This window comes from Plecotus auritus, assembly GCF_963455305.1.
Source record: "Plecotus auritus genome assembly, chromosome: 1".
NCBI classification, from domain to species: Eukaryota; Metazoa; Chordata; class Mammalia; order Chiroptera; family Vespertilionidae; genus Plecotus; species Plecotus auritus.
In genome coordinates, this window is record NC_137770.1 from 223328975 (window position 1) to 223354841 (window position 25867).

Genomic DNA, 25867 nt, shown 5'->3' on the forward strand with positions numbered 1-25867 from the left:
TTAGCCTGGCCTTCCCCCCTCACAGTCTGGGAGCCCTCAGAGGATGTCCTACTGACGGTTTAGGCCCACTCCCCATGGGAGCCTGGCCTCCCTCTGCGGGAGGTGACTGGGCCGATCAGGGGAAGGCACCGTCCCCATCACCCCGCTGCTGCTGCCTCTGCCAGCTGCCATGGCTGCCTGCCCTCGGCCCTCGCAGTCACTGTGGCTTTGTCCGGAAGGACGTTCGGCTGTCCGGTCTAATTAGCATATTATGCTTTTATTATTATAGATTAGGTCATCTGGAAACCAGATGGGCTGAGCCCCAAAATGGTGCCAGCACCCAGGGACAGGGAGTCAGAGATTTTAAAGGACTCTAGGCAGGCTTTTTCTCAGTGGAGAATTCTCTGGGTGGGTCCAGATTCTGGGCAAGTCCAGAGGGGAAGGTATTGGTCTTAGCAAATGGAATGTGGTCTAAGTGAAAGGGAATGTTGGTTGTGAAATGATCTAAAGGTCAGTTTCCCAGGGCCAGGGATGTCAGTTCAATTATTTGATCAGACTTATTCCAGCCTTTTGATTTTATGGAATAGGGTCAGAGGTCATTTCTTCCGTACTTCCTGTTGAGGGGGGTCATTGAGATCATAAGCAGATGGACTTTGATTGTAGTTGGCTGGAACACTGTGTAGATTCCTCATGGTTGGAGTGAGGGGTTGTAGCAACATGATTTCCCTGAGAGACTGGTTGGTGAAGGTTTAGAAGTGGTCCAATTTATATTCTTTAGCCAGTAGTCCCATGAATTTGATTAATGTTCTCTAATCTTTGCAGCTCTTTCTGTTAATTTTTGGGTGGCATCCCTGACTAGGCCAGACTGAAAAGACTGTCATGAACCACATGATCAAGCAAGGTACCAGGCTTTTTCTTGCAAGTGGCTTTTGGTTGGCTTCAATCAGTTTTGAGAGTGCTTTCTTGTGGTGCCCCGAATCCAGGCACATTTTTTTCAGGCATGACATTACAGTCAAAATCTTGGTTAATAAAACCACAATTGGAAAGTGGTCTTACTGAATTCATGCAAAGAAACGTATTGCCATGATTCACTCATTAAGAATTGTCAAATTCTAGAGGGATAAGGTAGGGAGAAAAATACATAATTTATTAAACTGTTTTAATATACCAAAATAAGGTTTATTCTCTTAACTTTATTTGTACTTGGGTATGGTTGGCAAATGGCACTAATTGGATTTCTACTATCTGGCTCCCTGAGTAGGTTGATTTAAGCTATTTACCTTCTGGTTGGGGAGGAAAAATGCAAACCATTTACTCTTTTTGTTGTTGATAATCCTCACCAGAGGATATTTTTCCCATTGATTTTTAGAGAGAGTGGAAGGAAGGGAGACAGAGAGAGGGAAACATTGATGTGAGAGAAAAATATCCATTGGTTGCCTCCTGCATGGCCCCGACTTAGGGCCGGGGATTGAGCCTGCAAATGAAGTACATGCTCTTGACTGGAATCGAACCCAGGACCCTTCGGTCTGCAGGCTTACACTGTATCCACTGAGCCAGAACGGCTAGGGTCAAACCATAAATGTCTTAAATGTCCTTGGTTTAGGGAAAATAGGATTTACTAGATGTTGCAGACTGCTTGGCATCTAGATTTTCTAGATGGCTGCAAACTGCTGTTAAATTATCTCAGTTTCCCTATTCTGCTTGTCCTGGATTACTGGCCTGTGTCATTTATATTACTTCCTTTTAACATTTCTCCCTACAAACCTTCTATAATTTTCATAAACCTTTTTACAACTTTCACAAACTTTCTTACAATTTTAATGTACTTTCTTTTTCCTTTATAGTGCATATCTATGCCTCATGCCTTCTATTACCAAACCCATACAATTTTTTCCCAATTTAATTATAATTCTTAACTCTTAGAAACCTTAATTCTCCAATGATAACCAAAAAGTAAGCAACCAGCATTTCTTAGATTGACATTTATGAACACACTCACTTTTAAGAAACACACCTTCAACAAAGCACATTACAGTAACAGTTCCAAATCTACTTTATGGCTTTTCTTTAACAAAAGGTAAAATCAGGTGAACTTAAAACTTGCTATATTTAGATGTATGTCATTTAACCCAGCAATGCTTCAAAGCTTTTAAGTTACCAAAGACTTTGGAAAATTATGTATAGGCATATGAGGCTGGAGAAAAGGCGGGGTAGGGGTTGGGGAGAAGCAGGCACCACAGCCCGTTCTAGGGCTGTAGTTTCCAGGCCGCCAGCTACTTGGATTTAAAATTGCCACATTCTCCTTAGAGGTAACATGCTAAGGTTTGGGTGATAATGAGTTCAGCTTCTGATAGTAGCAAGACTGTTAAGTAAGTGTTTGCAGTTTTACAGTAAAGAAAGTTGTTCTTTGGGAAGGGAGGATGAGAAGGCTCTGAGGTGAGAGCAGTTTTTTAGAGCATTAAAGGGGGTGAGAATGCTGGCCTTCGGGTCCCTTCTTCACAAATCATAGAGGGGCCTTGCAAGAAGACCAAAGTTGGGAACCCAGAGGAGAAAGTACCAGTGAGCCCGAGAAAGGAAACTATATCTTGTCTAGAGGAGGGGACAGTCATGGAGGAGATAAGGCGTTTATGGCCTAAGTTAATGGTTTGACTTTGTGGGGTAGGTGAAATCAGGTAGGTGACTGTGGTTTGGGACAACTAGACTTTGTTGGGGAATACACGGTAGCCCTGTTGGGCACTGGGATAGACTGAGAAAAGAGTGGATAAAGGGGGTATTTAGTAAGATGCAGTGTAGAGGTGAAATGGTTAATGGCTGTGAGACTAATCTGCCAACCCCGGAGGGCAGAATAATTGGCCCCAGTGTCAATTAAAAAGGAGATCGGCTTAACTGCCACCACAATCATTACCTGAGGCTCTGTCCTAGTGATGTAAGTCTGTGAGGCCCTATCAGGGCCTGGGCAGCTTCAGTCTTTGGTGGCCATTCCCAGGAGATCCAGAGGGTGGCTTTGCTGGACTGGCTGAGGTCTGACCTAGAGAGGCCAGACTATAGTCTAGTTTACAGTGGCCTTCCCTTCCACATCTTGGACAGGGCCCAGGTGGGGTCTCAGGTTTGGGCAGGATTTGGCCCTGTGTCCTTCCTTGTCGCATTTGAAGCATAGGCCCGGAGGAGGCTCAGCCCCTCCCTTGATTGGAGGACCGGCACTTCATTTGGGGTTGTGAGAATAGTGGCTAGGAGCTGAAAGGCCTCCTCCTGGCCTCAGTCTTGGCCTGATCTTGCCTTTGTTTTGGGATTTGGGTCTCCTCATCTCTATTATTAAAGACCTTAAGGTTACGAGGTCTCTTTGAGGGGTTTGTGGACCTGTGTCTATTTTTCAAAGTTTGTGGTGTGTGTCAGGGCTGATTGAGATATAAAATGGGTGTTCAGAAGAAGGGTTCCCCCTGGGAAGGTGGGGTCTAAGGTGGTAAATTTCTGCAAGGCCTCTGTGAGATGGGAAAGGAAGAGAGCTGGGTTTTTGTCAGAAACTTGAGTGATCTTGTTAAGTTTACCATAGTTAACTGCCTCAGAGGCAGCGTTTTTGAGTCTGGCAATGAAACAGGTGATCATATGGCTACGGAGCCGGAGCGCTGGAGAATTGACCTGATAGTCCCATCTCGGGTCAGTTTGGGGGACTGCGTCAGCACCATCCTGGTTTGCCACCGTGTCCTATCTATGGAGGGCATCGGCGTAGTCCTGAGCTGCTAGCCAGAGGCTCTCCTTCTCCTCTGGGGTTAGAGAGGAGGACAGGATGACGTAGATGTTATGCCAGGTCAGGTCATAGGGTGGGGTCAGGTACTCAAATTCCTTAGTAAAGGTGGTCAGGTCAGTGGAAAAAGACCCAAGACACCTCTCAATCTGTGCGAGGTCAGACATGGAAAATGTGTGCTCAGACAGTACCCTTGGCCCCGGCTACCTCTTGGGAGGGAAGGACGGGGGCTGGAGGATGGGTTGCCTGGGAATGAGTCAGAAGGGTCCTCGGTAAGGAGGCTGAGGAGGTGGACAAAGAGATGGAATCCGAAGACAGCAGGGCAGTTGTAGGAGGGGCATGAGGTGGATTCGGGGGACCCCTAGGGGAACAGAGAACCAAGTGATCGGGAGGGATGAGAGACCTGACAGGTCAGAGAAGGAAGGATCAGAAGCCTCAGGGTGGAAAGGTCCGGCGTTGGCAGAAGGGGGCTTTGAGTGGAGAAGTGGGATTTGATAAGTAGAGCAAGTTTGACAGAGAAGGATGATTGCGGAGTGTAGGGGATCTCTGACCATTTCCCATTGAGGTGACAGAAATTGTCTTAAGTCCCAGGGACTGTTAAATCCTAAGTTCCATTCTCGGGCCAGTGTGAGTCACTGTCTAATTTACATAGTGGCCAGGCAGTATTAGTAGAAGATAAGGTGCTTTGGCGGGACCTCTGTGGGAAGGCCGAGTGTGTTAAGATTACGGAGGAGCCCTAACCGGTTTGGCTCAGTGGCTAGAGCATCGGCCTGCGGACTGAAGGGTCCCAGGTTCGATCCGGTCAAGGGCATGTACCTTGGTTGTGGGTACATCCCCAGTAGGGGGTGTGCAGGAGGCAGCTGATCGATGTTAAAAAAAAAAAAAAAAAAAGATTATGGAGGAGACATCCCAGAGAAGTGTTTTTTTTGGGGGGAGGGATGATGGAAAAACAATTCCCCATGGTGTAAATTAGGAAGAGGATGTAAGCAACAAAGGGACACCCGGGAAGCCAGGAGGGCGTCCCCACAGTCTAGTCAGACTCCAGAGAGAGAGGAAAACAGTCTGATCCAGAGGCTGGACTGGAGAGGATTTCTGGCCTAGCTCTAGGTCTTTCTTTGAGACGGAAAACAGCAAATCAGAAATCCGAAGGGTGATCCACTTGTTACTTAACCGGAGAGGAAATGAACTGGTGTTGAGTGCAGGGGAGAGGAGATTAGCAATGGGAAGGAGGGTTCCCCATTCCACATCCTCCTTGGCTGGTTCGGGAGGGCTATAAGGGAGGGAGGCCTAATCAAAGTTGGCGATCATGTCACCCGAGTTGGATTTGGAGGTAAGCCCAGGTCGAGCAGCCGCTGCCTACTGCTCTCTGAGTAGCAAATTCGGGGTGACCGAAGCCTGGGTGATGGCTCCTTTTCTCCGTGAAACCCCCGGGATTTTTGGCACCAAATATTAGGGTTGCCGAAGGAGAAATGCATCAGGCCAAAGTGGTAAGGGATTATAAATTTATTAGGTCATCTGGAGACCAGATGGGCTGAGCCCCAAAATGGCGCCAGCACCCAGGGCCTGGGATGGGAGTCAGAGATTTTAAAGGACTCCAGGCAGTCTTTTTCTGGCTGGATTCTGGGCGAGTCCAGAGGGTTTCGAAAGATACTGGTCTTAGCAAATGGAATGTGGTCTGAGTGAAAGGGAATGCAGGTTGCGGGCTCGATCCCTGGTAGGGGGCATGTAGGAGGCAGCCAATCAATGATTCTCTCTCATTGATGTTTCTAGCTCTCTCTTTCTCTCCCTTCCTCTCTGAAATCAATAAAGGTCAATTTCCCAGGGAAGGGGTTATTGATTTGATTATTTGGTCAGACCTAACACTTTGAAAATAGATTTTGCAAAGGATGATTACCTTAGATTTAGGGCAAAGGCTAACTTCAGAAGTTTCCATTGTGTGGTCTGTTTATATTTGGTCATTTCTCATTGATGATGAGATTTGGTTCATTTTATTACACATTTACTTAGAGAATTTAGAATATATCTACTTTACCATATTATCTTTAGCCAACAAATTGAGTCAGGAATGAGGGTCAGATAGAGGGTTAAGATAATTTATCATATTCTGTTCAAGAGAAAATTAAAATAATTATTTGTCCCTTCTGGCCAAACAGGAAGCTTATTTTAAAAGAAGTTGTTCTTGCCGAAACCGGTTTGGCTCAGTGGATAGAGCGTCAGCCTGTGGACTGAAGGGTCCCAGGTTCGATTCCGGTCAAGGGCATGTACCTTGGTTGCGGGCACGTCCCCAGTGGGAGGTGTGCAGGAGGAGGCTGATCGATGTTTCTCTCTCATCGATGTTTCTGGCTCTCTATCCCTCTCCCTTCCTCTCTGTAAAAAATCAATAAAATATAAAAAAATAAAATAAATAAAAATAAAAGAAGTTGTTCTTGCCGGTGCGGTGGTGCGCGCCTGTAGTCCCAGCTACTCCGGAGGCTGAGGCTGTCGGATCGCTTGAGCCCAGGAGTTTGGGCTGTAGTGCGCTATGCCCATCTGGTGTCCGCCCTAAAAGTTCGGCATCAATATGGTGACCTCCCGGGAGCGGGGGACCACCAGTTGCCTAAGGAGGGGTGAACGGGAGCAGCTCAAAGCTCCCGTGCTGATCAGCAGTGGGAGCGCGCCTGTGAATAGCCACAGCCTGGGCAACATAGTGAGACCCTGTCTCTAAAAAAAAAAAAAAAAAAAAAAAAAAAAAAAAGCAAGAGAAAAAAATAAAAGAAATTGTTCTTTTAAAAAGTTAATAAGTAGTTCAGATACAAATGGTGTGCAGTGAAATGTTTCATTACTACTTCTGTGTCTTAGCCCCTTTCCAGAGGCAATCAATCAATTCTAAATTATTTTTAAATACTAAATCCTTAATGTTTTAGACCATTTGCAAGCGTCTCTCCATAGGTAAAAATTTATGTTTAAGTTTTCATGTGTGGAAGTTTGGGCATCAACCTTTAGTACTTACTTTGTGTAGAATCTTTTGTTTACATGTATAAATGTTTGCATATATTTATAAATTTACATACTCATTATGTAAATAAAAGGTGAGGCAAAAGTAAGTCTAGAGTTGTTAATATGGAAATAATACAATAGTTAATAAATAGCAATACAAGAATAAACTGTTTTTGTGTACTCACAATTGTAAACCTACTTTTACCACACCCTATATATAATTTGATTCATAAAGTAAAATGTAGTATAGTCAATTAAGAAAACGAGAAAAATATCATCTGATTACCATAACAGAACCAGTATAATCATTTTAATGTAGAATAATTAATAAAGAAAAATGTAGGTTTAAATTTTGGACATATAGTAATTCTACATATTTTCTCCCTTAACCACAAGAATTTCACATCGAGCATACTGGATCTATGACTCATTGCTTATGATGGAAATGAATTTCTTAGTAATATTGCTCTTGGAACCAGGAGCAGGGAACTAACCTTTATTGAAGAGAGGAAACTAGAGATTGGAAAAAAAAGAGAGGAGGTTAAATAAGGGTACATATTTTTATTATTCAACTCTGAAAAAAATAAAGGAGAAATCAAGTTGACAAATCAGATTTTGGGTTCTTAGAACTGTTCTCTTTTTCTTAGTAAGGAATGGATCGGAGGTGTGTACAGGATAAGCTGCCATTTTGTTATATTTTGAGGTGGGAATTGGAGGATTTGTTTAAAAAAGAAAGGAAAGGACCTTTTCAAGTCTTGCATTCAGTTAATGTTGGCACCACAATGGAGCTTCAGCAGCAGGGACCAGAGACTCCAAGTCATAAAATGTAAAGGGATTGAATGCTTGCATGGAAGGACAGAAATCTAGCTCTGCCTCAAATAAAAATTAATTTATAAGTCTCTTTGTAGAATCACAGGAAGGGCAATCTCCAGAAGTTTCTGGAGAGCAATGGATGATTGTGGAATTAATGGTACATTACCTGGTATTAGTGACTTAAGTAAAATGTCAGTAGTAATCTTATTTTTTTTTATCATTTACTAGTGGCCTGGTGCACAAATTTGTGCACATTGAAAGGAAATTAATTAGAAGAAATATTTTAATATCACTATTCGCCCTTTCTCTATAATAGAAGTGTCAACCAAATTCACAATCGACAATGACAGATTGAAACACACCTGTGCGATTGGCGCCGCGAGAGCTTTATATATATAGGCAAGGACTTACCAAGATTCACCTGTAACTCCTCTGGTCTGTGATAGGTTTTTTTGTGTGTTTTTTTTTTAAAAAATATATTTTATTGATTTTTTACAGAGAGGAAGGGAGACGGATAGAGAGTTAGAAACATCGATCAGCTGCCTCCTGCACATCTCCCACTGGGGATGTGCCTGCAACCAAGGTACATGCCCTTGACTGGAATCGAACCTGGGATCTTTCAGTCCGCAGGCCAGCGCTCTATCCACTGAGCCAAACCAGCCAGGGCCTGTGATAGTTTTGTAGGCCTTCCTTGTTTTTGATGCCCTTGCACTTATGAGGCCCATTGTAGAATTCTCCTCAATTAGGGTTTGATGATTTTTCTCATAATTTGACTTGGTGTTACGGTTTTTGAGAAGAATACACAGAGGTGAAGTACCCTTCTCATCACATTATATCAAAGAGTTCATGATATGAACATAACATCACTAATGATGTTTACCTCAATCTTTTGGTTAAGGTAGTGTTTGCTAGGTTTCTCTACTATATAGTTACCTTCTCTTTCTGTTTTCTGTCCTTTAGAAATGAGTCACTAAGTCCAGTCCTCATTCAAGGTTGGGGGAGGAGATAAACCTACTAGATTTTGGAATTCTGTACGAAAGATGTGTCTCTTTCCTTGTCTTGGGAGTATTTTAAAGCAAGCCACATATAACATGCATTAATACGAACATTTTTATCATTCCTGATAAAAATTACATTTCAGAGGGGTTATAGCAGTTAACTGTAGAATTAGGAATGTATGATGAAACTTTCATTGTACTTTGTGTTTTGTTTTTAGGTGAAAGTTCACATTTTAATTTGCATGTTTTAGATGACTTACAGTGACCTTTAAAAAACGTTTCTTAATTAGCTATAGTTCCTCTTTGGGGAATCACTTTTTTCCTTGGCCTTACCTATTTCAAAAAAAGGTTATACACTTTCTTGGCTATTTTAACTCTTATGTCTCTGAGACACTTGAGATTTATTTACATTTTGCTTACTAGCCCTTAATTTTTAATCATCTTCATGGTCTTGTCTTTTATTCAGATCTCACTACCATATTATTCTTAGTCCTATCGTAGACTTTTAATTTTTTTTTTCTGTTATATTTACCTACTGGAAGGAAATTTACTAGCCATTGGTGAAGCAAGAAATAAGCAAGTAAGGCCATCTTAGGCAAAAGTCATATAATGGTAGTTCCATTCCAAATTAATGTGAGAATTATTGTGGGTTAATCTATCATATGTTTGGATTATTTGCTTTAAAAAAATTCATGACTGATTCTTCCCAAGAATTGTGTTTAAAGCACTTTTAGCCCAAGCCATTTGGCTCAGTGGATAGAGCGTTGGCCTGCAGACTGAAGTGTTCCGGGTTTGATTCTGGCAAAGGCATGTACCTCAGTTGCAGGCTCGATCCCCACCCAACCATTTAGATGTGTCTCTCTCACATCGATGTTTCTCTCTTTCTGTCCCCCTCCCTTTCACTCTCTCCAAAAAATCAATGGCAAAATATCCTCTGGTGAGGATTAACAACAACAAAAAGCACCTTTAAAATACTATTTTGAAATGTATTACAAAAATAGCTAACCTGTTTGAAAATTACTTTTATAATCTTGAGATATGTTTATATTATATTTTGGGAATTTTGTTATCCCTAGTTATTAATAAAATATACCTTCTTTTACAAAAGAAGTTTAGAATATAATAGTTTCTTAAAAGCATATATCCCTTGCCGAAACCGGTTTGGCTCAGTGGATAGAGCATCGGCCTGCGGACTGAAAGGTCCCGGGTTCGATTCCAGTCAAGGGCACGTACCTTGGTTGCGGGCACGTCCTCAGTGGGAGGTGTGCAGGAGGCAGCTGATCGATGTTTCTCTCTCATCGATGTTTCTAGCTCTCTATCCCTCTCCCTTCCTCTCTGTGAAATATCAATAAAATATATTAAAAAAAAAAAAAGCATATATCCCAAACCACATATTTCTTCTGTAATACAAGGAACCAAAGTGAACTCTCACACACACAAACATATAAACACTTTCTCCCTAAATCTTTAATGGTTTGGAAGACAACCCCCACCCCCCCACCCCGCCTTCATGTGAGTCCTTAACCACTATGGCAACAAAAAATAGCTCCAAAATAAAAGAGCTGAAGTAAAATTGTCAAAAGAAAATTCAGGGTTTGTTACTATCCTTCAGTTCCTCCTGGAAGAAATCATTGTGTTAAAAAATTACAGAAAGTGCCGAAACCGGTTTGGCTCAGTGGATAGAGCGTAGGCCTGCGGACTGAAGGGTCCCGGGTTCGATTCCGGTCAGGGGCATGTACCTTGGTTGCGGGCACATCCCTGGTGGCGGGTGTGCAGGAGGCAGCTGATCGATGTTTCTCTCTCATCGATGTTTCTGGCTCTCTGTCCCTCTCCCTTCCTCTCTGTAAAATATCAATAAAATATATTTAAAGAAAAAATTACAGAAAGTGAAAACACTTTCCAAACAATATTTTATATTATCATCGTTATTTTCATTTGCCCTGTTAGGATTTTAGATGTATTTTTGTGGTTTCCAATTGTCTTAACTCTTTAGCTAATAGTCTGAGAAGATAGTTAAGTAAAAAGATGTGTGAAAGAGACACTTATTAATCTGGTTTTGGCGCCATCTAGAAGGAAGGGAAGAAAGTAACCTATAAAAAGTTCTCAATTTTATTATGATATAACTGGATTAATATTCAATAATATAAAGAGCTAAAATCAATGAAACAAAAGGAGTTTCAAAAATAAGAAATATAAATACCAATAAACTTGAAAGCTGTACAGTCTTATTAGAATTAGGAAATAAAGTCAATAAAATATATTTTTTGATCTTGACATCCTGGCAAAAACATTTTTTTTTAAATTGATTTTAGAGGGGTGGGGAGAGACAGACAGAAAGCCTGACTGGAGATCGAACCTGCAACCTTGGCACATGGGGATGACACTCTTACAAACTGATCTACCCAGCCAGGGTACAAAATTTTTTTTTTAGTATATCCATGTATAATTGCACTATTAGTGATAGTAATAGTGATACTGAATGCAATTACTATGCTGTACAATTTGTAATTTGTACTATATGCTGTTGATAGAATTAATTGCTAACGACTTTTAGTAAACACCTTTACATCTAGAGATTTAATTTTGTTTATATCCTGTTCTACAGAAATATGGGCACATAAACTTTTCTATAACATTATATTAACAAAAAATTGGAAAGGTCCTAAGTAATCTCTACTAAAGATTTGCTAAAATTGTATGTACATGTTTTGGAGTATTAAAAAGAATGAGAAGTAGAGCTTTATGTAGTGAGAGGTCTCTAAAGCTTTTTACGTTAGGAAAAAGCAATTTGCAGAACATGTATAATATAATCTCATAAAACCCACCAGGATGATACATGTGTATATATAATTCTAAGGGTGTAATTACATATAAAATCACCTGGTATTATTCAGAACAGACTGCTAACTGAGGTGGTACCTTTGAGGAAAGGGAGAAAAACTGGGGAGAGAGGAATGGGAAGGTTGACATTTTTCATTTTACTCTGTGTGCTTTGGGGGATACCACTGATTCCAAGTGATCTGATAAAGATATAAATCACTGATAATGTTGCTATCTTACTATTTCCTACTAGGAGGGTTTGGCCTAATTAAGAACCACTTTTAAGAAGTTTATTTCCCAAGGAATCAATTCTCTATATAAGCATGTAGTTCCATGGCATAATTCTAGAAAGCACACTGTAACAAAACCATAGTATCTGTTTTTTCATTCCTTCCAAAGTTGTAAGCAGGCAATTAAATTGGATTCCCCAGTGATGACATAAAGTAAATTAAACCCACCCAGCATGAGCTGAAGTGTTTAAGGTTCTAACAGCAGACAATAACTTAGTTAACAACACTGGAAAATTCCCTCAGCGCATATAGAAACTGGATGACTCGACTGACATATTACAGCCAAACTCTACCAGGAAAGGTTTGTTAGTTGTAGTGGATGGAGAAAATGAACCGGATCTGAGGGATATGGGGAATTGTATTTGTCCTCTCAACATACAGAGTGCACTATTTTACTATTTTTCTGGGTTGAGAGTTGTTTAGGAGTGGATGGTTTGAGAGATTTAAATGTATCCACTTATTTTGTGCTTTATGCTGCCTAAAAAGTCACCTATAAACTTGCTTAATTTAGGGCCAGATTGATATCACACATATTAATTATAATGGGAAAATACTGATACATAAGTTAGATGCTTATTATGGAAATTTTCAAAGTAAAATTATGTAGGAATATATATTTATACCTATTAACTTGAATAATTATCATCAGTTTCATCTTTTTTTCATCTGTGCCTATATTTACTTCACTACTCCCTCTCCTAGATTTTTTTAATTTTGAATTTTTTTCAGTGCACGTTTCATATTTTTATGACCTAGGCCTTTTGTAACTGATAGTAATAAAGATGGTTGTCTTCAAGGGTCAAGCCCATACCTATGGTATTATTTAACTCTAGAGGCCCGATGCACGAAATTCATGCAAGAGGAGGCCTTCCTTCCCCTGGCTGCCGGCACCGGCTTCCCTCTGGCACCCGGGACTTGGGCTTCATCTGGAAAGACATCCGGAAAGATGTCCGGTCTAATTAGCATATTATGCTTTTATTATTATAGATTGTTCTCACATTAGGGATGTATGTTGGGGAGGTGAACACTCCTCTGAAACGTGAAAGGCAAAAGTATTGTTTTTATTATTTATTTAAATGTTTTTATTGATTTTAGAGAGAGAGGAAGGGAGAGGGAGAGAAATACTGATGTGAGAGAGAAACATCAGTCGGCTGCCTCCTGCGCATAAGAAACATCGATTGTCTCCTGTACCTACCAACTAAGCAACACAGGCCAGGGCAGAATCATTGTTTTAGATTACTTTCTGTCCAGAGCCTCTTCTAGGCTGATTTACTGGGATTCTGATTAAGTAACTCAGTTCTGTCTTGCCCTGGATAGAGTAGCTTCATAATGTCTCTGGGCATCAAGGGATTTAAATGTGGGGTGGGATTGGTTAAGTTTTTTGCTTAGCTGCTGGTGTGCTGTGATCCTAGCCAAAAGAACTGTTTCCATTCTATTTTTTTTAAGTACTATTAAGTGGAAACGCTTAACTGAAAACTGAATAATACTTAAAACAGCTCAACTTTACATGAAGAAAATTCCATAGAAGAATAACACTATTGAGGAATGTCTTATTTATGAATATACTTTCTTATTTTACTGGAGAGGCTAATTAAAACTGATGTATACTTTAAAATTCTAGTTGATTTATGTGCTCTTAGCATATATAGACACAGAGAAAATAAACCTTGGCGAAAATCAGTAAATATTTATTCATTGCTGTGGCTTACTCAATGAGGGAGGTGTTTACAGACAGACTGATGACTAAGATAGGTTCCTGCCCTTAAACTGTGTGGGTTTAAAAACATTTTTTTTTAAATGGGTGATAACACATCTCCCTTTCTTTATAAAAGTCAGTTTGCTAGTATAGTAATTCCTCACTTAATATCATTGATGGGTTCTTGGAAACTGTGACTGTCAGTGAAGTGATGTATAAAGAAACCAGTTTTACCAAAGGCTAACATATAAATAAGAGTTAAGTTCCTATGGCATATTTCTGGTCACAGAAACATGACCAAACTGCTATATAAAGACCCAAAACACTTTTAATATTAAACATTGAAATAAAAGTGAGCTGTACAGACATTTAAGAAAGATGAATAGCCCTGGCCGGTTTGGCTCAGTAGATAGAGCGTCAGCCTGTGGACTGCAGGGTCCTGGGTTCGATTCTAGTCAAGGGCACATGGCTCGATCCCCAGTAGGGGGCGTACAGGAGGCAGCTGATCAATGATTCTCTTTCATCATTGATGTTTTTATGGTGTTTCTCTTTCCCTCTCTCTTCCTCTCTGATATCAATAAAAATATATTTTAAAAAAAGAAAGATGAATAAAAAAAGATAATTTTTTTTTCTAGCCTGCTTATTCTACTTGAGGATGGCGGGTGGCCAGAGCTTCTCCCCACAGCTCAGGGTGCAAGGCTGGAACCCACCCTGGACAGGACACCTTTCCATCTCAGGGACGGACACATACATACACATTCTCACTCAGACTGGGAAAATGTAGACACCCCAGTTCACATGACATGCACATCTTTGGGAATCAATGGAAGGAAGATGTGGGAGGAAACCTACGCAGACATGGGGAGAACTTGCAGACGCCACACAGTGGGTCCTGCTGGGGATCAATTTTTTTCTTCTCATCAACATTATAACAAAACTGTTATTGGAGGACCTACTATACTTTCTTAGCATTTCTGTGTTTAGAGGCTCCAGAACTGGATAGGTATTAAGCCCTTTAGTATTTGAATCTCATTTTTAAAAATCTTAGTAAAATATCTTTTAATTTTAACTGACGTTTTATTGGCCTGGGGAGGCACAGATAGGAAGTAAGGACCAGTATTTGTAAGTGGACACTTGCTTATATCACAACAGCAGTCTGAGCCCTTTTTTCCCCTTATGGACAATTTGAAAAGACAGTTGAGAAACAAGCTTTCAAGGGTAACTTTATGTATAAGGGTGGATTTTATTTACTTTCAGGGTTTTCTGTGTTGGATATATATATATAGTCAGTTCTCTAACATGAAGGCTACTCAGTTTTCAAAGACAGGTGTGGACACAGAGTGGCCTCAGACAGAATTAGGAAGTAGTCAGAATTGATATTTTGTGTTTCCTACTTTTTAAAAAAAAAATTATTGATTTTTTTACAGAGAGGAAGGGAGAGGGATAGAGAGAAACATCGATGAGAGAGAAACATTGATCAGTTGCCTCCTGCACACCTTCTACTGGGGATGTGCCCGCAACCAAGGTACATGCCCTTGACTGGAATTGAACCCGGGACCTTTCAGTCCGCAGGCCAACACTCTATCCACTGAGCCAAACCGGCCAGGCTGGTGTTTCCTACTTCTGGAGGGTTTGGCTTTTCAGCTCAGGTTATCTCTAACGCCACTTATCCTTTCAATCCCTACCTCCCCTTACTTCAGAAAACAGATGGGAAGTAGGTTGCCCTGATTGTTCTACAATTGATTTCATCTCAGTATTAATATTTCCCCAAATCATCACATAGAAATCTGCCTCATACTTTTCAGCAGCTGTAAAGGATTACTTATACTATCACTTATTTAATCAGAACCACGGGGATGAACACTGCATTATCATTAAAATTTTTTTTCTACTTATTGATTTGAGAGAGTGAGGAAGTTCTATTTCTTTTTCCACTTATTTATGCATTCATTGATTCTCGTATATGCCCTGACCAAGATTTGAACCCATAACTATGGTGTATCGGGATGACATTCTAACTGAATGAGCTACCTGGCATATAATTCATGTAAGATTAGTACTAAATTCATAGATATAGGTTATTAATAAATATGAACTAAAAAGGACTATTTTGAATTGTACAATATATGAAATTTTCATAGTTCAAGAGAAAAAGTAACTCTGGTAGTCTGACAATATTTTTTCCTTCTTCTAGATTTAAACAGTCAAGTTAAATCAAGCTGGGTAATCATGGCAGAAGGAGGATTCGATCCCTGTGAATGTGTTTGTTCTCATGAGCATGCGATGAGAAGGCTGATCAATCTGGTGAGATGAACAGGACAGTCCTATTCAGAACTGAACTGTACTGCTTCTGCTCTGTTTTTGTGAAAAAGTTATGGAAAAATTTTCATCTGATGGTCACTAAAATTATTTCATAATTGAAATTCCACAGTGATTTAAGTTATGGTTAAAATACTTACCAGCAATTATTTTACTAAAGATAAAAACAAATTTCTTTATTTATGTTAGATTTATGTTGGTGAAATTCCCCATCATGGTTGGGTAACAACATTCTGTCTATAGTCATTAGCTATATGGAGCTTGTTTACCGGATAAATTGCTGTGAAGTCAGTTTCTGTTAATGATATAGTTCAAATCCTACTCCTTCAAATGGCATGACAATAAAAATCTCTATGCAGAGCATTTCAAAATCCAAATGATTTAACAGAGGCAGATTTCTGACCAACATACATACTTTGTTTGGATAGTAGTCTATAGACTTTGAAGGAGATTTGAATTCTGGTGTTTTTAAGATTTTCCTGACCTATAAGCTTAAATATGGGCTATTTATGCTTTATACTTTTTATGTACAAAAGGAGAAATTTAACCATTATTAACAATAAGGCATATTGTTATGTTATACATTATAACATTTTGTTGTTTTAGAATACTCTTACACAGAGGTATATTGTCATTGGCCAGTTAAAGGCAGGCACCAACATTTGCTCAAATATTTGAATTGTTGGTACTTAATAAGGTTTTCTGCTGACTTGGTATCTATATATAGTGATCAGAAGTGTATTTCTTATAAATGATATTTCTTTTAGAATCAGCATATACTGAGACATATGATCCTCAAGAATGCCTTAGAGGGAAAGCAATAAACTAAGAACTTAAAATTAAATCTTACTCTTGTGGATATAGAAATATAATGGCAATGTCATATCTGTTATAACTTGATATAAAAATAGATGAGTCTGAGGAAAGAACATTTTAAAAAATATTTCCTCCTGTGTATTCATGAAGTTAAAGAGCTGATAATTTTTATTTCTAAATTCAAATATAAGGCAAAAATTTTTTCAAGTTACTGTGATATTAGGAATAACTTTTAGGTCATCTTTTACTCTGTTCTTCCAACCCCATAGCTAATGCAGAAACAAATCCTTTAAGCTCAAAACATATCATTAAAAACATATCCAGAACCTAGCCATTTCTCACACCTCCAATGCAACATCCTGGTCTAACCTATCATCATCTCTTGCCTGGATTATTAAAATTAGCCTCCTTATAGGTCTCCTCTTGCCATACCCCACTCCCCTCAGGTTCAGTCCCACTACAGCAGCCAAAGTGATCTATTTTTTGATAAATGATAAAGGAGTGGGGAAAAACTGTCTCAAAAGAATGTGATACTCTAAATCTCAGACAAAATATAATTCAAAGCCAAAACAATGATATGGAACACGGGAATTATATTGACCAAAAAAACCCAATTCATCAAAAAGATATAAACCTTTATGTCCTGAACAACAGAGAATGCAAAAACTACTAGAAATACAAAAAGAAGTGTTTTAGAAGTATCTGAGAAATGCTAGCGAAAGCCATAGAGATGCCTTGGCAGGTTAGAGAGAGAGTTGTGCAGGTCAGTATATGTTTGTAAGTGCATAGAAGAGGTTTCAAGGGATATACCTCAGACTCCTAAAAGTTACATTGGGGAGAGTTTGAAGGAAGTTGGGTACTATTTTAAGTCCATAGGAAGCATCTAATGTAGGTTTTCCTTTCACAAATGAGGAAACTGAGATAAGAGAGGTTAAGTCACTTTTCCCAGGTGTTGGAGTTGACTAGAGGGTGGCAGGGGATGCTCAATCTGACAGCTTGGCTCTAGGCCCTGCCTGCTTCTTTAGTACCATGCTCTGCTCCACTGCCTGTTGATCTCCTTCAGGCATTTAAAAAGCACTATATTTGAAATCAGGGTGGAATAGGGGGACATCTGTAATACTTTCAACAACAAAGATAAATTTAAAAATAAGTAAATAAATAAGTCTTGGGATGGAAAGAAAGAAAAATGGAAGGGAAGGGAGGAGGAAAAGAAGGGAAGGGAGGAGGAAGGGAAGGGAAGGGGAGAGTAAGGAAGGGAAAGGGAAGGAAGGAAGGAAGGGAGGGAGGGAGGGGGAAAGGGAAAGGGAAGGGAAAAGGAAAAGGGAAGGGAAAGAAAGGAGGAGAAAGACTCTTCATTATATTTTTATGTTTAAGAACTTGTGAATATGCCCTAGCCAGTTTGGCTCAGTGGATAGAGCTTTGGACTGCGGACTGAAGGGTCCTGGGTTTGATTCTGATCAAGGGCACGTACCTCAGTTGCAGTCTCGATCCTTGGCTCTGGTAGGGGCGTGTGCAGGAGGCAACCAATCAGTGTTTCTATCACATTGATGTTTCTCTCTCGGTTTCTCCCCTACCCTTGCACTTTCTAAAAATCAAGGGAAAAATATTCTCGGGTGCGGTTTAACAAAAACAAACAAAACAGAACAAAAAGCTGTGTGAATGTATTGTCTATTCAAATAATTAATTTAAAAATAAAACTTTGTAAGCACCTTCAAAGGTGTTAAAAGCAGTACAGTTATATACAAAAATTTGTAATTATAAACTTTTTCCATTGGAGAATAAAATTTTTGCATGTACTCTTAGGTGATTTGAAAAGAAAATACGATATTTTACAGTGTTTGACTTTTCAATAATTCTAATAAGATTTTCTTCTCTTTCACCTTCTTTTGATTTCTAAACTGGTAGAATTTTTTCTCATCAGAATGTAAAACATACATATAAAAATAGAAAAAATGTGTATGTCTCCTAAGGCTCAATGATACAAATAGCAATTCAGACTCTTCTCTACTGCCTCATCAGTACTTATGTATGTTTTGATTACTTAGTTAAGTAAGTTGTGCAACAAAGAATATAAATCTGATTTTCATTCATTTTATTGTCTATCTGCAATATGGACTTTACAGTAAATGGTTGTATCTCTTACTATATTTATAGAAATGTCTTAAAATGATACATTATCAACAGCATTTAAGTTCAAGGTTGATAACACTGCAGTACAAAAAATGCCCAATTTGGGGTGCTGGTGACAAAGCTTTACTTACTCTCTTGGCATGTCTCCTTCCTGTGATTTAATTTCATCACTGAGTTACACAAGTGTTAGACTGTTCTTAATGCAGTAGTATTTTGCCAGGTGCATCTATGTTTCTGTTTGTCTTAGGAATGCTCAAAAACATTAAAAATGGAGGTATTGCCCAGCCACCATGGCTCAGTGGTTGAGCATCAACTTATGAACCAGGAGGTCATGGTTCAATTCCCGATCAGGGCACATGCCCAGGTTGCGGCCTCAATCCCTAGTGTGGGGTGTGCAGGAGGCAGCTGATCGATGATTATTTCTCATCATTGATGTTTCTATCTCTCTCTCCCTCTCCCTTCCTCTCTGAAATCAATAAAAAAATATGTTAAAAAATGGAGGTATTATCTGACATCCTATATAATAAAACCCTAATATGCAAATTGTACCCTCGAGCGGTTGTTCGACTGGGAGTTTGACTGCTCACTATGACATGCGCTGACCACTAGGGGGCAGCGCGGAACATGGTGGGCGTCAGTGATGCAGTGCTGGCAGCAGGCAGCAGTGGAGACACTGCTGGCCCTAATGGGCCCCGACGAGAGTGAGACCATGGCAGCATAGTGGGGAAGGTGAGAGGGCAGCACCAGGCCATGGCGGAGTGCCAGGCAGGGCTGCAGGACTGCGAGGCTGGGGCACAAGCTGGGGCCCAACACCTGCAGGCCACCCCGAGGGACCCCACCCGTGCACGAATTCGTGCACCATGCCTCTAGTTACAGATATTTTTCTATCTTAGTCTGATACTCTTCAAATACTACCTAGTAGGACTCAAAAGATATAGATATGAATATATAGTAAGTCTGTTTCAATTAAAATTAGTTATCTTTGTCATGTTACATATAATTCTGTGTTTTATTACTTGACTTAATATGGGAATATACACAGTGATAAAAAAAGAATTTTTAGTGATGTTGTAGAATATGTAGTAAGATGCCAACATAAAACCATAATCTAATTATAAGTTACTAGAGGCCTGGTGAATGAAATTTGTGCACAGAGGGGGGTGTCCCTCAGCCCAGCCTGCACCCTCTTGGGGTTTTTTTCTTTATTTTTATTTTAAAAAAATTTATTTCAGAGAGGAAGGGAGATAGGTAGAAACATCAACGATGAGAGGGAATCATTAATCGGCTGCCTCCTGCACGCCCCACACTGGGGATCGAGCCTGAGCCCACAACCCAGGCATGTGCCCTGACAGGGAATTGAACCATGACCTCCTGGTTCATAGGTTGATGCTCAACCACTGAGCCATGCCAACTGGGCTAGTTCTGTTTTGTTTTAAAATATTCATATTTCCTTAAACCATACAAACTGCCTGGAGAGGGGCTTTTTTATTTTTCTTTTCATTTCCATTGAAGCCATTTGTAAACTTATTCTGGCTTCATTCTTTTCTGCTCCCTTGCTACCACCTCCTTCTCATGTTTTCCTGACTGTCTCTTAGTATATAGTTTCTTCTATAATGATAGGTGTTTCAGAAAGAGAGAACAGATGGATTTAGAAATGTGAACTTGAATTATGCTCTGTTTTTCCTATTCCATGTTGTAATCTAAGATTTGGAATGCAGATAATCCTTTTTTTTGCTTGTTTATTTTGAACTCTGTATTTCAGCTCTAATCTAAATAGTGTAATTTAAACTTTTACATCTTTAATTTACTTAAATTTGTTTCCGTATTAAAGTACTATAAGCATGTGATCTGGGAGATCCTTGGTCAGATTCCTCTATATGGCCTGACAGCCCTGTGAATTGTGACTAATGTTTTCTGTACTTAAAGAAGTCATATTAAGACCTATTGGCTTTTACCTGGAAGAAAATGTGGGCCTGAAAATCTTAAGAAACCTCTCTATCCAGCAAATATATCTACTACTAGTATATTTTAATTTTTGTAAAATATAATAATTGATATAAACCATATATGAATATGTTCTTTTGAAAAAAAGCAACCAATGTATTAAAAGTAAGAGTGAACTCTGTCACTTCTCCAAATCTGGCTTATTCCCTATTTCCCTAGATGAATTTGGTATGCATTTTCCCAGATCTTTCTAACAAATATGTTTGTATACTTTCCCGCAATTCAATAATAGTATTTAGCATTTTCTATGTTGCTACAAAGTCTTTTTAATCATATGATCAACTTACAAGCTTTATTTTAGTCAGTAAAGAAAATTTTATTGGACTTCTTTCTTAAATCTTAATGTTTTTTTTGTTTTGTTTTGTTTTTTTTTATAAATACAGGATTTATTACTAGTCCAGTTTTCTTTTTCTTTTTTTTTTTTAAATATATTTTATTGATATTTTACAGAGAGGAAGGGAGAGGGACAGAGAGTTAGAAACATCGATGAGAGAGAAACATCGATCAGCTGCCTCCTGCACAACCCCCACTGGGGATTTGCCTGCAACCCAGGTACATGCCCTTGACCGGAATCGAACCCGGGACCTTCCAGTCCGCAGGCCGACGCTCTATCCACTGAGCCAAACCGGTTTCGGCAAATCGTAATGTTTTTAATCACTATCATCCAGGCACTGGAAGACTTAGGTAGTCTTCCTGTGGTAGAGTTTGTTTTATTTAAAAGACAAAATAACTATTGTGTGTCCTCATGGTACAAAATTCACACAGTGCTAAATGTAGAAAGGGAAAGACAAAAAATCTCCCTGTGCTTCCCAACTCTTTATTGCCACTTTATCAAATTTGAACTATTAATAGTTTCTTTTATATTGCTCCAGTTATTATGGCTGTATAAAAAATTATCCCAAAACTTAATGGCATAAAACTACCTTTTATGAAGTTCACAAACTGTGTATCTGGAGTTCATACAGAGCACAATGGAGGTGGTTTATCTGCTGTACAGTATCTGGATTCTTAGCTGGAAGACTCAGGCTGGGAGCCGGAAACATCTGGAGGCTTTTGCTCACTCACTGTCTGGCAGTTGATGCTGATGGGCAGCTAAACACTACTTAGTACTGTCAGCAAGAGCACCTACATGTGGTCCTTTCAAGTGGCTGTGTGGCTTCATCACAGCATTGTGGCTTTGTTCCAAAGAGGATGGGGGAGGAGGAGAACCAGGCAGCAGCTGGAAACTTGCTATGATCTAGCCTAAGTCACATAAATACGACACTTCTGCTAAGCTCTTGGTTATAACAATCACAAGCTTGCTCTTAGGTTCAAGAGCAGGGGAAATAGACTTCATTTCTTGATAGGGAGTGGCAAGATTCTGGAAGACTGTGTGACTGCTAATAGTGCTGTGGCTATTTTTAGAAAATATAACCTGCCACATATATCTTTCTAGAAATTTGTTTTACATAGGAGGGATTACTGTATAGTATGTATGCATTTCTGCAACTCCCTCCCCCCCTACTTCATATATCTTTCCATATTAGCAATATCTTAGTTCAGGCTGCTTATAAACAGAAATGTATTTCTCATAGTTCTGGGTTAGAAGTTCAATATCAGGGTGCCAGCCTGGTTGGGTTCTGGTGAGAACCCATTTCCGGGATGCAGACGGACATTTTCTTGTTGTATCCTCACTTGGTGGAAAGAGGGTGAGAGAGCATTCTGGGGGCTCTTTTATAAAACCACTAATCCCACTCATGATGGCTCCACCCTCATGACCTAATCACCACCGAAAGTCCCCATCTCCCAATAGGGGGTTAGGATTTCAACATACAAATTTTGAGGAGACCACACATTCAGTCCAAAACAGCCAATCAAAGTCAGGCTCATTTTTAGAATTTGTTTTTTTGTGTATGTGTGTCTTTTTCTTGGCCTTTCTTTTAATAACACATAAAATATGTGAATATCTAAATTACTATCACATGAAATGTTACAGAAATATAGAGCAGAATGTCAAAGTCCCTCTCCCTATTGCTCACACCCCCTCCCTCCATTCCACCTCATGACCTCAATTGCTTGCTTGGCCGGAGGTTGCATTAAATTTGTGGACTTTCATATGCCTATATATTTATGTATATGTCTTTATATATAATAAAAACAAACTGTACCATACGGGTATAGCATATAAATTATACTATTATCTTATTAGTGCCCATGAATTGTGTGATGATTTTTGGTTCAGTAAATTAACTCAAATTCAGATAGTGTTTTGTAGGATTAGGAAAAGTATGTGCATGTCATATGGTCAAAGCAGCCCAGCCTATTAGTGTTAGACATTAAAAAAATACTTTCAAAATATTCAGTCTTGCCTTTACCTGATTATTTGAAGCCTTGAGGTTTAAATGTGAGTAGATTATTGTGTTCCATCAAAATTATGTTTGTTAATGTTGTAGGAAAATATGTAGAGATGCTGCTTAATCATTAAGGACTAAATGTGCTCAGAAATAATTAGGTTTTAGCTGATCTCCCAGGTGAAACACTGAACTTCTGCAGTGATTTGATTATGCAGAAATACTTGAATTGAATGTACTTAGTCATTTCTTTAAAATTCCCCTCCTAAAAAAAGGGCTTCACCCTAGCCAGTTTGACTCAGTGGATAAAGCATCAGCCTGTGGACTGAAGGTTCCTGGGTTCCATTCAGGTCAAGGGCACATGCCTGGTTTCGGGCTCGGTCCCCAGTAGGGGGCGTGCAGAAGGCAGCTGATCAGTGATGCTTTCTCATCGTTGATGTTTCTGTTCTGCTCTCCTGCTCCCTTCCTCTCTAAAATTAATAAAAAAATATATATTTTTAAAAAGGGCTTCTGTTTTGAATGGCACACATGGAGCAGCCTGATAATAAATAAATAATAAATAAACAAACAAACAAACAAACAAACAAATAAATAAACTTTCCCTCCTATTGCCCTAGCCAGTTTGGCTCAGTGGATAGAGCGTCGGCCTGGAGACTGTAGGTTTCAATTCCGATAAAGGGCACGTATCTTGGTTACAGGTTCCCTGGCCCTGGTTGGGGTGTGTGCAGGAGGCAACCAGTTTGATGTGTCTCTCTCACATTGTCACATTGATGTTTCTCCTTGTCTCTCCCTCTCCCTTCCACTCTCTCTAAAAATGAGTGGGTGAGGATTAATCAAAAATAAAAATAAAATTCCCCTGTAATTGCGGAAAATGTATCAAAACTTAAAATGCACATACCTTTATTGTAATTTTTATATTCCTTATCCTAAAAAGATTAATGAAGTGTGTAAGAATGTATTTATAGGAATATTCACCATAGCATTGTTTTTCTTATTTTTTAAATATATTTTTATTGATTTCAGAGAGGAAGGGAGAGGGAGAGAAGGAAACATCAATGATGAGAGAGAACCATTGCTCAGCTGCCTTCTGCACGCCCCCCACTGGGTATGGAGCCCAGAACCCGGACATATGCCCTGATCAGGAATCGAACTGTGACCTCTTGGTTCATAGGTCGATGCTCAACCACTGAGCCATGCCAGCTGGGCAGCATTGTTTTTCATATACAGTTTTGGAAATGATGCAATTAAATGGAATACTGTGAAGCATTAAAAGTTATGTAGAGCCAAAACCGGTTTGGCTCAGTGGATAGAGCGTTGGCCTGCGGACTGAAGGGTCCCGGGTTCGATTCCGGTCAAGGGCATGTACCTTGGTTGCGGGCACATCCCCAGTGGGAGGTGTGCAGGAGGCAGCTGATCGATGTCTCTCTCTCATCGATGTTTCTAGCTCTCTATCCCTCTCCCTTCCTCTCTGTAAAATATCAATAAAATATATTTAAAAAAAAAAAAAAGTTATGTAGAATTGGGTTTGGCATTAAAAGATTTGCAACTAGTTGTTAAGTATGACAAAAAGGTAGCAAAATAACATGAAGTGTTCTATTTTGTAAAATTATGTGTACATGCAAATATATTACAAAAATATATGTTAATTGGGGAAAAAGGAGACATATGTAAAACTTTAGACAATAAAAAAAATGTATGCCTGGAACACATTTAACCAAATTGTTAACAATATGGTTATCATTGGATGGTGGGATTTTGTCTATTTTGCTTACTGCTCTATTCCGACTACTAGAACATACTGAGCAACATTGGAATATAGGAAATTTTTTAAAGTCACTGTTTTGTTTTAATATGTTTTTATTTCAGAGAGGAAGGGAGAGGGAGAGAGAAACATCAATGATGAGAATCATCGATTGCTGCGTCCTGCACACCCTCTACCAGGGATTAAGTCCACAATCCAGCATGTACCTTGACTGGGAATTGAACTGTGACTTCCTGGTTCAGTGGTCAATTCTCAACTACTGAGCCACACCGGCCGGCCTGTTTTTTGTTTGTTTGTTTGTTTTAAGAGACTTTATGTTTTTATTTTCTATGTGAGGTTCTCTATCACATCTTCAGATCTATAATGTAGACTCTATTTATATGGCTATGTCTCTTAAAACCCAAATTGAAACCCATGACCTGACATTGATGACCATTTAGAACAAGCATGCCCAACTCAAAGGCTAAGACGGGCCAAATAAACAAGTTTAAGTTTATGTGGGCCTTAAAAAAACAAAAGCTTAAATTGTCATAGAAACGTAGGTTTATTTCGATAGAGACATGCTGAATACAAAGGGCTGAAATAAATGAGTAATCATTAACATAAAATAATAGAACATTTTAATAAAAATTAATATTTTTTCTTCAACATTAACTTACCAGACACTGAATAATTGCACACATTAGTAAGCGTAATGCAAATAAACCTATTTTCCTTGCCTCTGAAAGCGAAATATTTCCTGTTGCACACACCAAACAAGTCAGTACAAGACTAATAAGTTGGCAATCAGCTGCTAAAATATTCGCTGCTAGTATTAGTGGAGAGAAATGGTGCGCCTGCACATAAGTCGCGTAAGGGAAATTAATGCAACACAATTATAGTAATCAGTCATTAGCAACTGTTGTCATTCGTTATTAATAATTATGTATAACAGGATTTTGTAAAAATTAAGCTACGAAAAATTTTTTAAAATTTAATCTTTATTGTTCAGATTATTACAATTGTTTCTCCTTTTTCCCCCCATAGCTCCCCTCCACCCGGTTCCCACCCCACCCTTTGCCCTTACCTCCCCCCACACTGTCCTCATTCATAGGTGTACGATTTTTGTCCAGTCTCTTCCTGCACCCCCCTTACCCCTTTCCCCCTGAGAATTATCAGTCCACTCCCTTTCTATGCCTCTGATTCTATTATA

General features: G+C 39.3%; 1 protein-coding gene across 1 annotated transcript in view; it reads left to right on the forward strand.

Moving 5' to 3' along the window:
• SMIM14 (small integral membrane protein 14) overlaps positions 1-25867 on the forward strand; it is a 60613-nt gene that overhangs the window by 11620 nt on the left and 23126 nt on the right. Inside the window, exon 2 of the mRNA XM_080681364.1 lies at positions 15509-15618. Coding sequence (XP_080537490.1) covers positions 15544-15618 — 75 coding nt within the window. The 5' untranslated portion in view covers positions 15509-15543. The remainder of the gene's footprint in view (positions 1-15508; positions 15619-25867) is intronic.